Source organism: Salvia splendens, chromosome 9 (assembly GCF_004379255.2).
Source record: "Salvia splendens isolate huo1 chromosome 9, SspV2, whole genome shotgun sequence".
In the NCBI taxonomy this organism is placed as follows: Eukaryota; Viridiplantae; Streptophyta; class Magnoliopsida; order Lamiales; family Lamiaceae; genus Salvia; species Salvia splendens.
In genome coordinates, this window is record NC_056040.1 from 20,650,143 (window position 1) to 20,663,797 (window position 13,655).

Consider the following 13,655-nt stretch of genomic DNA (forward strand, 5'->3'; position numbering starts at 1 on the left):
CTGGTTCCGTCACTAGTTGATTACACATCTATCCTAATCATGCATTTCTCAATGACAACAGTTAGGCAAAAAGGATGTATATAATTGATAGCTAAACAATTAGATATTAAAAGCTCAAGAAGCAACAAAACCAACAAAATGAGATAGATAAGCATTAAATCATATATTCAATTCATATAATCCATTCAAACTTCACCAAATCTCTAATGGAAATTTAGTTACTCATGGTCAAAGACAAAACAAAAGGAAATACAAATGAAACAAAGGAAAACATGATGGAAATGGAAACTAGAACTCCCTATAGGTGGAATTGATGTTGGGGAGAGCCTTCTCCTTCAATCTCTTGAAGATAGAAGCCTCATTGCCTTCAATCCTCTTCAATCTCTCGATTTCTCTCTTAATTTTGCAGTGTAGGAGGTTAGGGTTCGAAAATGTGTGAGAACCCTTTTATACTCGGAGTGAAAAATGGGCATCAGTAGGTATCGCCCGGTCGGGCGATTTGTAAGTGTGAAAATGCCCGGCCGGGTGTTTTGGGAACATCGCTCTTCAGCCTTCAAACGCCCAACCGGACGTTTTGTCGATGAAAAACACCAGGCCGGGCAAACTTTCTGTTTCTCCTCTTAAAACGTCCGACCGGGTGAACTCTCTAGAATCAGTCCGTTCGCTCCGTTTTGCCCGTTTCAACCTGTTTTCACTTCAAAATTACGACAAACTCATTACTTCAACTAATTGTTGACTAAATTTGTGAAAACCTATAATAAACACCTTAATTCAACAAGAACATGAATTAATCACCTCTAAAACCATCCTAAACTATGAGTTTGTCAATAGTTTTTTTTATAAATTTAAATATTAAATTAATTAGATTAATGTGGCTAATCATATTCAAAATTAAGTCACTAATTGATCAAAACATATTTGACGATTAAATTTATCAGAAAATGTTAATTCCGGATCAAAACATATTATTTGTGACGAAAAAGGTTTTTTTAGTAAAAATGTAAGGAACCATTTTTAACATTAGTTTCATTAAAATCAATTCAATTTAAAGCATAAAATATTTTAAAATTTTTATACCTTTATATTTAATATACATCTTTTTGTTAACGTTAAATGAAAGTAGCCAAAATAAAAATGGAGATGGCGGGAACTGAATAATCCCCGTCTTCCTTCAACTTCAACCGCTATCATTCATCTAAATCCGCGCCGAATTACTGAAGATAAATGTACGGGAACAGCCAATTTGACGGCAACGCCGCCTTCTCCGGCGGCGGCTTTATGCCTTCTCAGGCTACCCCAACTGCCGACCCCTCCTCTCCGGCCAAGGTGCAGTTTCGCAAACGACAAAATTACCTTCTTCATTCTTTTTAATTGTTTGTTGCTACTTGATTATAAATACAATACTTGTTTCGTCTCTAAACCTTTTCTGTAAACCCTAAACTGCCAGTTTGGTAAGTGCAATTTGTAATTCATTTGCATTTTCGAGAATTTGTGTTCGCTTTAATTTTTTGTGAATAGTGTTTTTTTATTTTGTTCTATGGGTTTATGTAGAATCGTGAAGCACAAGGCTTACTTTCATTGACGGTAAAGCAAATAAGAGGAGCTTTTCAAGCGAGTGATGATAAGGCAAATTTTCTAGCCGATGGAGTTGATGTTAACAGCGTAGGTTATAACTACGAGAAACACTGAGAGCTATTATTTGAGTTAACCCCATTCGTTGAATTGATCTTTAATTATGTTGCATTTAGGTGAAATTGGTGGGATTGCTATTTGAGAAAACTGAGAGGGTGACTGATGTTTCTTTTGTACTTGATGATGGAACTGGTCGAATCGATTGCCATAGATGGTATGCATATTATTTCATTTTATTTTTGTCCTTTTTCGGATTATAGTGGTTGTGGTTCTCACCGTTGATGAGTTTTATCAAGTTAAAATGTCTATGATTTCAGTTTTGACTTGTTTGTGCATTTATGAACATTTTAGGGTACAAGAAGCTCTTGATACAAAGGAAATGGAGCTACTATCGTAATTCCTGTCCACAGAGATACATCTTCTTTCATGGCTTATAGTTTTCCCTACATTTTCTAACTTGTCTTTCTTTTCCAACTCAATGTAGAAATGGTACATACGTCAAAATTCATGGGCATTTGAAGGGCTTTCACGGGGTAAAACAATTGGTTGTTTACTCCGTGAGGTACGGGGTCTATTCAATCTGTTGTTGAGAATTTTCCTTTCGTATCATGCATCATTTACCTGATTCATGCAGAAAACATGCACCTCAGTCAGTCATTGTTAATGCATTATTATGTGATGCTTATCTTGCTTTTCTACTTCACTTGGCTTGCTAACAATCTAAATAAATATTGGCAGGAGTTATATTAGCTGGTTCAGCCATCATGTTAACAGAGTTGCTATTCAAATTGTGCATTTGAGTTTGTTTTTTGTATGCTTGTAGATTTTCCATCTATTTGTAAAAAGAAGTATCAATTATAATTATGTAATGCTACTATCAGGGGTATCACGGACTATAATGAGATTCCAAACCACTTTGCTGAGTGCATCTATGTCCATTCCTACAACACTAGAGCACGGGTATGATATAAACCAATTGGCAATCTTATTGTGTGATTTGTGATTTGGTATCAAACAAATAGTGCACTTCTTGTTTCATATTTAGGTTTCTTACCTTTTCTTCCCCGTATTTTCTCTCCGTAGAAGATCCAGGATGCTCCCCAAGCTACAGGTCAACTGCCAAATCCAGCTGTTAACACCCCTTCCAAGGGGTACCAACCTACCTCATCAAATAATGTAAGTGAAGGTTATATTCCGCAAGTAAAATTTTCAAATGGTTATGCTTCCCAATCACTTTTAATTGAGGGATTCGATCTACTTCCAGTCTCAGTTTCCTGTGCAACCTATTGTGGATGGAATGAAGGGCATTGATAAACTTGTCTTGAACTATATGCAGCTGCCATCATGCATGTAAGTTCTGTAAATTCTGATCCATCTGCATTATGTATTTTCCGAAAGACTCTCACATGCTTGAGGTCTCGAGATTTATAAAATCATTGAACCCTACCTTTCATAAGATATTTATGTGCCATAGCATTCTTAACAAAAATAATACAGGTGTTTAACGTTATAATACGTTTTAAATGACATTTTTTTTTCATGTAACAGTGTATAGGCAGAGGGATGCCACATAAGTTTCATTAGAAGTAGTATCACTGCTAGAGATGTACCCATGATTATGCTATCACAGAACAAAATTACTCGTTTATTAGAAAATCATAAAGTCTGGTAAAACAATTTTATTGGTTTAGATAATGATATTTTGAAACGTTTTCCACACTTTTTGGGATACCAAGCAACTAGTATTTGAAAACAATGTGATTTATACATATCAGTCATCAACATGAAAATATTGCCTGTTGGTAAGAAAGTACTTTTCAAGATTTGTACTTTTAGCAGAATGCATTTCTATTGATGGTTGCAATCTTTTATTCTTCTAATTGTTGCAGCGGCAAAGAAAATGGAGTCCATCGTGCTGAAATTGCCAAACATCTAAATGTTCCGGAGCATAAGATCATGTAAGTTCTCTCCCTCAATCACTAACTCTCTTGAGCACTATATTTATTCTTTGGTTTTCTGGCTTATTGGCAGAGAAGCTATTGCATCTTTGGACGCAGAAGGTTTAATTTATTCAACTATTGATGAGTTCCACTTTAGGTCCACTGTCAACGGTTGAAATTGGATATATATAGGAGCGATGAAATTTTTTGTGCTATATCTACAGTTATCAACCTTTTGCTATAAATGAATATGAGTTCATTTTCTTGTAGCAATGTAGTGAATTCAATTTAAATCTATGAAATGGAATTTTTGGGTTTCTTAGCATGTGTAATTTGATACGATGATTATTATTATTATTATTATTATTTAGTTAGTTAATTATGAATTTGCATATCTTTTTTATATCTTTTATCTTGCTCATTAAATTAGTATCCACTATTATAAATAGGGGACATTGTTAGTCATTTTGATCATTCAAGAAATATCAATTATCCATCTATTTTATTTTCTCTTACTCTCTTTCCTTTTAAACGTGCAAAACGCACAAAACCCTAATTTTGACGCCGGATTGATCGACGGGCAAAAGCTCCCGCGACGTTCGGCGCAAAATCTACGAGTTAAGGAACTTCCTCAACAATTGGTGCTTTCATTGAGAGCTCTTCCTCCGAATCGCTATCTACATATCGTACAGCTACACCGGATATCAACTCTGGCAGGCGGATTACCACCCATGGCAGCCCGTACCTCAACCCCTGCTCCATCCGATCAGAGCGTTAGATCAACAACCATCATATCCATATCCACAGGATGAGAGACTCCACCCACAACACCATCCCTACCAAGCCCGTCAACCCACTTCCTGGGACCCGCCATGGCTGCACTAGGAAACTGCGTGTCAGCAACCATTGTCCTACGAGACAGATTTGTACTCGCCACCACCGCCCTCTTGTTGGGACCCGCCAAGGTTGTGCACGCAGTAGGGATACCCTCAGCCTTATCAACCGCCTCAGCAGCCACACCACACCGCGCTCAGACAACCCACTAGCTGGGATCCACCTGTCTACTGGGAGACAACGGGACAACACCCTTTCCACGAGGTCTCGGCATACGATCGTCCGCTGTCCCCCAACCATAACTCAGGATGGAATCAGCCTGCGCCGTAGCCACCTTGTCCAACCACCACCACGGCACATCCGACTCTCGCACAACTTAACAGTTGTTGGAAGCGTGCTACAGGATGGAGTCTCGCCTTGTTGCAGCCGACCGACGCATCGACAACATGCTTCCTCCCGTGCTTCCTGAACATGCGCAGCCCTACGGCTCCCAAATTTTCGGGTTTGGGGACCTCGTTCAGCACCTTCCTCCATCAGGAAATAGCAAGGCTTCGCCGGGGTCGTCGGGTTTAGTCCCTTACGACTCATTGGCTCCGCCGTAGCAATCGAGTAAAACACCACCACCCTTTGAGCACTACTTCCACAATCTGTCGACGGCGTCAAAAGACTACCACCAGCAGCTTCCTCCTCCAAAAACCTATCAGCCGCCCCCACCGTCGGCTTTGATTCCTGATTGTGATCGAGTTGAGGAAGGCTTTGCTGATTTTGCCAAGAAGATTCTTGTTTCTTCTGTTGTTTTTGGTGGAGTCGAAAATGTAGAGAAGATAGAGAAGTCCAGTCCGGATTCCGCACGTAAAGAGAAACCGGTTCACGATTGCATCGAGATTCAGTGCGCGCGACAATTGAATGCTTCTCGATTCAAGATTCCCCAAGTCTAGATTGGTTTGGGTAGTTCCATTGTGGACAATGCATCACTGAAATTATTGAGTGATTCATCTCATGTCAGGGTTGTCGCAAGTATGAATCATCGATCAACATCGTTCGACGCCGATGCCCGGTTGATTCCTCCGCAAAATGACACTCTATGCTTGAGCATTCATGGACGCATTGATGCAGGGAGACGCTCAACTATTCGGTGTATGTTTGACCCAGGAGGATTCCTCGACACTCATCGTTGCTTCATGGTGCACACCTTGAGGAAAAGGTGAATTTCAACCGTGGGGGAGTTGATATGATTATTATTATTATTATTTAGTTAGTAAATTATAGATTTGCATATCTTTTTCATATCTTTTGTCTTGCTCATTAAGTTAGTATCCACTATTATAAATAGTGGACATGGTTAGTCATTTTGATCATTCAAGAAATATTAATTATGCTTCTATTTTATTTTCTCTTACTCTCTTTCCTTTTAAACGTGCAAAACCCTAATTTTGACGCCGGATTAATCGACGGGCAAAAGCTCCCGCGACGTTCGGCGCAAAATCTACGAGTTAAGGAACTTCATCCTTAACATAATTTCACTTGTATAAGAGTTGATGAAAAAAATGTTCAATAACATCTGCCTCCAGATTATGTTGAAAATTGTTGATAGATGGAAGATATTCGATTCATTTTGGAAGCGTTCTGAGCTGTAAGAATCACAAGAAGAAATCTGGTTAAGTGCAACCTTCAAATTTCTTTCTTTCACAAAATATATTGGTCCAATCATCTCTGCTGGAACTGAAATGTTCGTTTCTAATCATGGTGAAACAAACAAGGTAAAATTATTATTCTACTTGGCATTTCTTTTAAAGTCTCGAGTTTGAGGGATCATATTATTTCAAAAAAAACATACTCCCACCGTCCACGAAAAATATGACACATTGTAAATGGCATGAGTTTTAATGTGGAATTGGTAAAGTAAGAGAGAAGAGAAAAAAGTAAGAGAGAAGTAGTGTTTGGAATATATGGTCCATATTATTAGTAAGAGAGAAGGAAAAAATGTAGTAAGACAGAAATAATGTTAATGGAATGTGGGTCCATATTATTAGTAAAAGAGAAGGGAAAAAAGTAAGAGAGAAGTTATTGAAAACTTTCCTTTTATAAATATGTTCTATTTTTCATGGACTGAGACTGTAAAACAAAAAATAAATGCACTCACATGTTAAAATTTCATGCAAATGTCACCCAAGATAATTATTCTCCATTTATCCATATTCAAGTACAGAAAAGTACACATGCGTAAGGATTTACAATCATATTTTAGTTTTCCGCTCTTCTCGTCAATTTTGTAGATAATCCATTACATCTAATGATATATAATTTTCTTGATATATAAAGTTTAGGGGTGTCAAATCGTGCGTGTCGGGTCGTTATCATGTCGACACGATAACGACACGAACACGATAACAACAAACACGAACACGACCTGTTAAGAAAACCCCAAACACGAACACGAACACGACCCGCTACCCTCAGACACGAACACGACACGAACACGACACGAACCCATTAACGACACGAACCACTTCGGGTCAACACGATACGATAACAACACGTATTGGAAAGTGATTAAATATTTAAATGATTTAAATGAGATATGACCATATGAGACTATGAGTTTAATAAATATTAAAAATAAAAATAATAAGAATTAATAATATTAAAATATTATTTGTTAACGGATAACACGAACCTGACACGAACACGTATTGTTAACGGATAACACGAACCAGACACGAACACGACACGAAATTTTCGTGTTCTTAATGGGTCGACCCGATAAGGACACGAACCCAATAAGCTCTAACCCAAACCCATTAATTTTGTGTCGATTCGTGACGTGTTATCATGTTGTGTCAAAAATTGTCAGCCCTGATAAAGTTGGTGGATGGTGTATGTTTTTAAGGAAGATATACACTTTTGCTATGTTGCTTTGGGAAATGGGTATTTTAAATTTTCGTCACAAATGGGAAACTATATAAACCTTCTATGATATGGTAAAGAGATTTTTCTTTTTCTTGTACAAATAAAAAATAATTAATAACGATTCCTTATTTATCACCTTGATAACTCAAACCTTAAATCTATTAATTGAAAGAAAAACATGTATCAACTAAGTTACACTTTATCATCTACTCTTTCCGTTCCATTAAAAATGAAACATTTGTTTTACGGCACGGATTTTATGTAGGGTTGTTTTGTGAGTTAAGAGCATTCACATTCGTACTCTTGCCAACAAGCGCGAATGTGGGCCCGGACCCACTTTTTCTGTCTGCTCTTAGGCAAGAGCACAACACTCACATCCGTGCTATTCCGCAAGGACGAGCACAAAGGGTCCTACCATTCTATTATTCAATTTAAATAAAAACATTTCCACAAAATTAAAATACATTAAAAATACCCGGAATAATATTACAAAATACATTAAAAATTAAAAATTACATAATTAAAATCCTAAAAAATAAAAACTACATAATTAAAATCATAAAAATAAAAATTACATAATTAAACTCCTAATCAATAAAAAATACATAATTCAACTAAAAAAAAAACATTGCTCGTGGCCGAATTTCGCCCAAATGTGTTTGATTAGGTCTTCATGTAGCTCAACGTGGGTTCGGGTATCGCGCATTGTGTGTCTTGTTTCGATCCTCTCACCCACCGTCGTATGCACACCTCGGCGTGGGGGAGACCTCGCGCTTGAGCTTCCGGCTTCATCCTTGTCGTAAAAGCTAGCCGCCCTCGGTCCTTCGTCGGCTATAATCATGTTGTGTAAGATAATACACGTGCACATGATGTCGGCGATATTTTTCACGTACCACAGCCGAGACGAGGCCTTCACAATGTTGAATCGGGCTTGAAGGAGCCCAAAGGCTCTTTCGACGTCTTTCCCCGCGGACTCTTGACGCTGCGCAAAAAGAACCCGTCTCGGGTCTTGCGGGTTGCTGAGCGTCTTCACGAAAGTCGACCACCTTGGGTAGATACCATCGGCGAGATAGTAACCCATGTGGTATACATTTCCGTTGACGGTGAAGTCGATCGCCGGTGCTACACCATTCAACACATCATTGAAGAGGGGTGAAGAATAGAGCACATTCAAGTCGTTGTTGGATCCGGCAAAACCGAAATATGCATGCCAAATCCATATGCGGTAGTCGGCGACCACTTCAAGGATAAGTGTTGGGCCGCCGCCTTTGTGGCCGCTTAAGTGTTGCCCCCTCCAAGCAGTCGGGCAATTCTTCCACCTCCAATGCATGCAGTCAATGCTGCAAAGCATACCGGGAAAGCCATGGACTGTTCGTGAAGACGAAGCAACCGTTGGCAATCATCGGTGGTGGGTGCCCGAAGGAATTCATCACCGAAAGCTGAACGAACGCCCTCGCAAAAATTTTTAATACAAAGGATTCCAGTGGACTCACCGACATGCAAATACTCGTCAAAGAGGTCGGCCGTTTGCCCGGTAGCGAGTTGTCTAATGGCACACGTACACTTCTGCAACGCCGAGAGACTTTGCCGACCGGCTGCATCTGGACCTGTTTGGAAGTATTCAACACGGGCGGATAATGTGTTGACAATACGCATAAACAAGCGCTTTGACATGCGAAAACTGCCCCTAAAGTAATCTTCCGGAAACCGCGGCTGGTCGAAAAAATAGTCGGCAACGAGCCTTTCGTGGGCTCCCTCCCGGTCACGATGAATGTAGCGGCGAGTTGATCTAGTTGGTTGAGGAGGAGGGGCCGGGGTATTCGCTGCGACATATGCTTCATAAGCGGCACGATGTTGTTAGTAGTATTCTTGTTCTTCGCGCTCCGCTTTCGCAATGAGATGGGTGAAATCCATTTGAGGTTTTGAGTGAGAGATGAAGGTGTAGATAAGTTGTATGAAAAATATGAATGAGAAATGAATGAGAGATGATTTGATGTGAAAAATGGATTATAAATGTGTGTATTTATAAATGATTTTGGGGAAAAAAATAAAAAATAATAAAAAAAATACAGAAAACGACGGCCTTTTTTGGGATTGTGAAATTATTTTTTTTTGGTATTATTTTTATTTTAAAAAAATGATTTTCCAACGGATATGTCGTTGGCCAATCAGAACGTGCCACATCGCATGCTCGCTGGCACGGACGTGCTCGATGCATCGAGCAGCGTCGTGCCAGCGGCGGACAACGTCTCCGTGCCGCTGGCGCGGACGGACGGACGCGTCCCTGCTCGCCGATGTGGATGCTCTAATGGAAAGAGAATAAAGTAAGAGATATGAAAATTAGAGATGATGTTGTTTCATTTATAAGAAATGTTTCATTTTCAATTGAACAACTAAAAAAGAAAAATATTTTATTTTTAATTGGGTACAAAGGGACTATAATAAAAAGATGGTTATATATTCTCGAATAAAACTTTCTCCCAAGAAAATTATATAAAATGTACTCCATTTATGCATAGATGGCATATTTTATTACATAAATTATGCTATACAGACCTACAAAATAGTGATATAGGACAGTTACGACTTAAATGCATAACTACATACTCAAACACAGAGGTCACTATAAGATCATTTTAGTTTACTAAAGACATTTTAGTTGATAACATGGATTCGAAAACATGAAGTGAATCAAAACACGCAAAACGTTGTTATAGTAAACTTCATGTTTTCAAAATCCGTAATCTCATCCTTTTTTATGTAATGGTTGAGATTCGGTATGTATTGCTGAGAAATAAAAATACTACTCCCTCCGTCTCAACTAAGTTGAGTCGTATACTTTTTTGGGATGTCACAACTAAGTTGAGTCATTTCCCTTTTTGATAAAAAAATAAAATATTCAATCACTCTTATTTTATTCCATAATTTATTTTATCCTCTCTTTATTTCTCTTACTTTATTATTATCTCCTACTTTTTACCATAATTTCTTAATCTGCCCAAAAGTTTTGACTCAACTTAATTGGGATTGAAGAAGTACAAGACAATTGTTGATGGGTGGGATGGGATTAATAATTAGCCAAACTAATAATTGGAGACAACCAAGATAAGATGTCACAGGCTCGATCTTGATAAAAGGCTAATGAAACAAGAGAATGAGGAACGTATGATATTAGTATGGGCTGCCCGACAAGGAATCAATTGAGATTGGAAACTACGAAAATCCAATTAACTTGTCAAGCTACTGTCGATTGTGTGTTGTTATTGATGCTGATGAAGTAGAAAGCATGAAAATGAACTGAATTGTAATCCTATATCGGGCATACAAAGCCACCACTAATAATCTGCAAGTTAAATTAACCACAATTAGCACTTAATAATGACAACGTCAACAATCAACCATGAGATCACAGGGATTACCAATTTTATATGAATTTAATTAATCAGAAGAGAGAGGCCTTGATTTCCGCGTATATTTTAAACGTGAAGAAGCAAAACCCATGTCAAGATCTTGTTTTTTAATTCCCAAATATTGGATATAGAAGTTTCTTGAAACGGAAGAAGGAATCGTAGATAATTGATTTGAGGGGAATGGCGAGCGATGAAGATATCATGGAGGTCGATGATTCCCACGGAGGTTCTTACGGTAGTAAGGATCAACGGTTGAAAGATCGAAAAAAGGTAGTAGTAATATATTTTTTAAAAATCTAATACGCAATTATTTAATTGCATTCGCGTGCGTGGTCAGAAGATAAGTTTTTTTAATGAGATTAGGCGTTTTCCTGATTTGGAATTGGGTATATTTTATCATTCGATAGCGTGCTTGATTGTTTTTTTTTTTGATTTTGAGTGTAGAAAGTTGCTCAAACAAAGGAGATGCTGTCGAAGCAAGCAGTTCAGACAAAGGAGATCTTGTCGAAGCAAGCCGTCAAGATCGCTAAACAGGCTGAAGAGCATGAAAGCTTCATCAATAAGGTCACTTGGTTTAAATTTGTTGAGAAATGATTACTATATCAACTATTTAGCTGTTCAGTTTGTTAGACAAAATAATCATGAGATGGAGTCTAGGATTGACTATCGAGTGACTATGACTAATTATCACATGATTATCCATCTAATTTGAGTTGTGAGATTCAATCTCATGAACCAAATACAACACATATTTAATCCCAATATATAATCTTGCAAACCGAACAACCTCTATGTAGATTGTATTTGAAGATGCTTTTGTTAGTGTTTGATTTGATGTTGTGGTGCGGTATAGGTGACACACTTGCTTGGTGTTCTTGGCTTCGGAGGCTTCTGCTTCATCTTGGGTGCAAGTGAGTAGAAACTTCTCTTACATGGTGGTTTACTTTGATTAGGGCCACAGGATGTTCGATATCTCTATTGTTTGTTCTATGTCATTTTTGTCCCACTTCGATGGATTTATTACAGATACAAGAAATGGCATTATTATCTACTTGTAAGTTCTTACTCGTCTTTGTAGTTGATTTTTGTTATGATTCGGGTGCCTCGAGTTGTTAGTTGGAACTTTAGTTACTTGCTTGGAAAAAATACACATCGAGCTACTAGTTGCATATTCCTGTCTCGGTTTTTCGACTGCTAAAACCACAAAATAGAAGAGGGGAATTGGTGACTCATTTAAAATTTTTTGGGTGCAGGATTTTTGCTATTATGCCAATACGATATTCTTGGTCATGCCTCTGTGTGATCCCACAAATGAGAAACTTTTCATGGTTTGCTTCTCATTTGCAGAGGTAAGCAGTTGGCTTATGTTACTTCTGCCCAATGTTAATGACCTTGAGTCACTTTGTACCGGCATTTTACTGATATCTGTTAATGACCCTTGGCATGGGCACTAATCGTTTGGCGTTGTAGCTTAGTTTTCAATTCCATGTACAAGATTGTAAGCGTCTTTATACATCTGTTGCCAGGTACTAAGCTGTTTTCCTTTGTGAGATTATTCATACTGGCTCTGTTTGACTCTGGATCTAAAATATTTCTCCAACTTTGGCATTATGCCTTCGCTTCCTTGTCCTCCCTTGCTACAAGCTACGAGAAAAACACGAAAAATTTGATTGAATGCAATCTCTTTATCCATACTTGTTGAAATATCGACTTTCTCCCTTTATAAAATGATGAGAAAAAAAAAGATGGATTGCTACTTGCTAGTATACGTGTATGTAGTAATTCTCATAACCACAAGGCCTCTTTGTCACTGCATCATTTTGTTGCAAAACTACTCTGAGAAATTGGTACTTACTCAGTTTTCCTCCGACCATGTTTTTTAGCAAATGCGGTTTCCCAGGACTAGTTTTCTTCACGATCCGATGGTGGGACCCAGTGTTCTTCGAGGCGATGCATTTTGATGAGGATGCTCATAAAGGATCATGGCCCTATGCAGAGACGAAATCATACCTATGGACATGGCTTTTCTTTGTCCCTTTAGCAGCTTCTTTATTTTCTCATTGTAAATGTGCTTTGCGGACAGAGACTGCTGCGAGATCCAGAAGTGATGACCTCCTACAGGTTTCATTACTCTCACTCTTATTCGCATATATCATTCAGACCAAGACGATTCATATTTATACAATTCTTCTCTTGTAATAGGGGGAGCTGTCGAAAAAAGCACAAAAAGCAAACAACTTGTGGTGGCGCTTGAGCGGCTTGCTGGGAGATCAGAACCGGCTGTTTATGTTCATTCTGCTTCAGGTGGTGTTCACTGTGGCCACAACAGCGCTTACTGTCCCGATATTCCCGTCCTACGAATTACATGTGACGTTCCAACTGCTCACGGTATCCGCGACTATATGGAATGGGGGTAACTTTCTTCTAGAAATGATGCCCAGACAGGTGATTCTGAAGCAGAAAAGGAAGACAGAAATGGGGCCTGTCGTGGTCGAAACTTCAGTGAAATTGACCGATGGTTCGGAGGTAACATTATCTCAGTAGGTGTAAAATTTGAAGTGTTTGTAAATCTGGTCTTGTGGTATACTATGTGATCAGAAATTTATTTCGTTTCTATAGAATTTTCCCTTTTGTTTATTTTGTTTGTGCTAATCACACATAGATTTGGTCTCATCTGTAGCTTAGGTGGAAAAAAAGGAACAAAATTTAGCTCTCCTTTTTTGTTTGTTGTAGAATTACTCAAAAAAATTTAGTTGGAATCGACAGTTTTGTTTTATTGTTTAATGTTGGTTGGTTATGGATTAAGTGAAGATCCAAAGCAAAATCGACACAATTACATCAAGCATATATAACAAATTAAACTGAGAAAGTGGTTGAATAATATGCCAAGTCATTTTCACATCAAGATACTACAAGTACTCAAACGATG

General features: G+C 38.2%; 2 protein-coding genes across 7 annotated transcripts; both read left to right on the top strand.

Moving 5' to 3' along the window:
- Positions 1-1,134: 1,134 nt before the first annotated feature.
- On the top strand, positions 1,135-3,879 carry LOC121747363 (replication protein A 32 kDa subunit A-like). 2 transcript variants are annotated; one of them, XM_042141399.1, is made up of 10 exons: positions 1,135-1,326; positions 1,552-1,662; positions 1,749-1,846; positions 1,984-2,025; positions 2,117-2,194; positions 2,514-2,592; positions 2,716-2,808; positions 2,897-2,982; positions 3,522-3,590; positions 3,664-3,879. In XM_042141399.1, the coding sequence occupies exons 1-10, from the start codon at positions 1,225-1,227 to the stop codon at positions 3,746-3,748; spliced, it is 843 nt and encodes a 280-aa protein (XP_041997333.1). In that variant the 5' UTR covers positions 1,135-1,224; the 3' UTR covers positions 3,749-3,879. The 2 variants fall into 2 exon arrangements, with proteins under 2 accessions (XP_041997333.1, XP_041997334.1); XM_042141400.1 differs by having other exon boundaries at positions 2,719-2,808.
- A 6,741-nt stretch (positions 3,880-10,620) lies between these two features.
- Positions 10,621-13,363, top strand: LOC121748511 (glycerophosphocholine acyltransferase 1-like). 5 transcript variants are annotated; one of them, XM_042142917.1, is made up of 6 exons: positions 10,621-10,996; positions 11,171-11,290; positions 11,580-11,637; positions 11,980-12,075; positions 12,627-12,847; positions 12,929-13,363. In XM_042142917.1, exons 1-4 carry the CDS (start codon positions 10,907-10,909, stop codon positions 12,027-12,029), a joined length of 318 nt encoding a protein of 105 aa, XP_041998851.1. In that variant the 5' UTR covers positions 10,621-10,906; the 3' UTR covers positions 12,030-12,075; positions 12,627-12,847; positions 12,929-13,363. The 5 variants fall into 5 exon arrangements, with proteins under 5 accessions (XP_041998851.1, XP_041998848.1, XP_041998849.1 ...); XM_042142914.1 differs by having other exon boundaries at positions 10,622-10,996; positions 12,197-12,847; XM_042142915.1 differs by having other exon boundaries at positions 10,622-10,996; positions 12,610-12,847.
- The last annotated feature ends 292 nt before the right edge of the window (positions 13,364-13,655 follow it).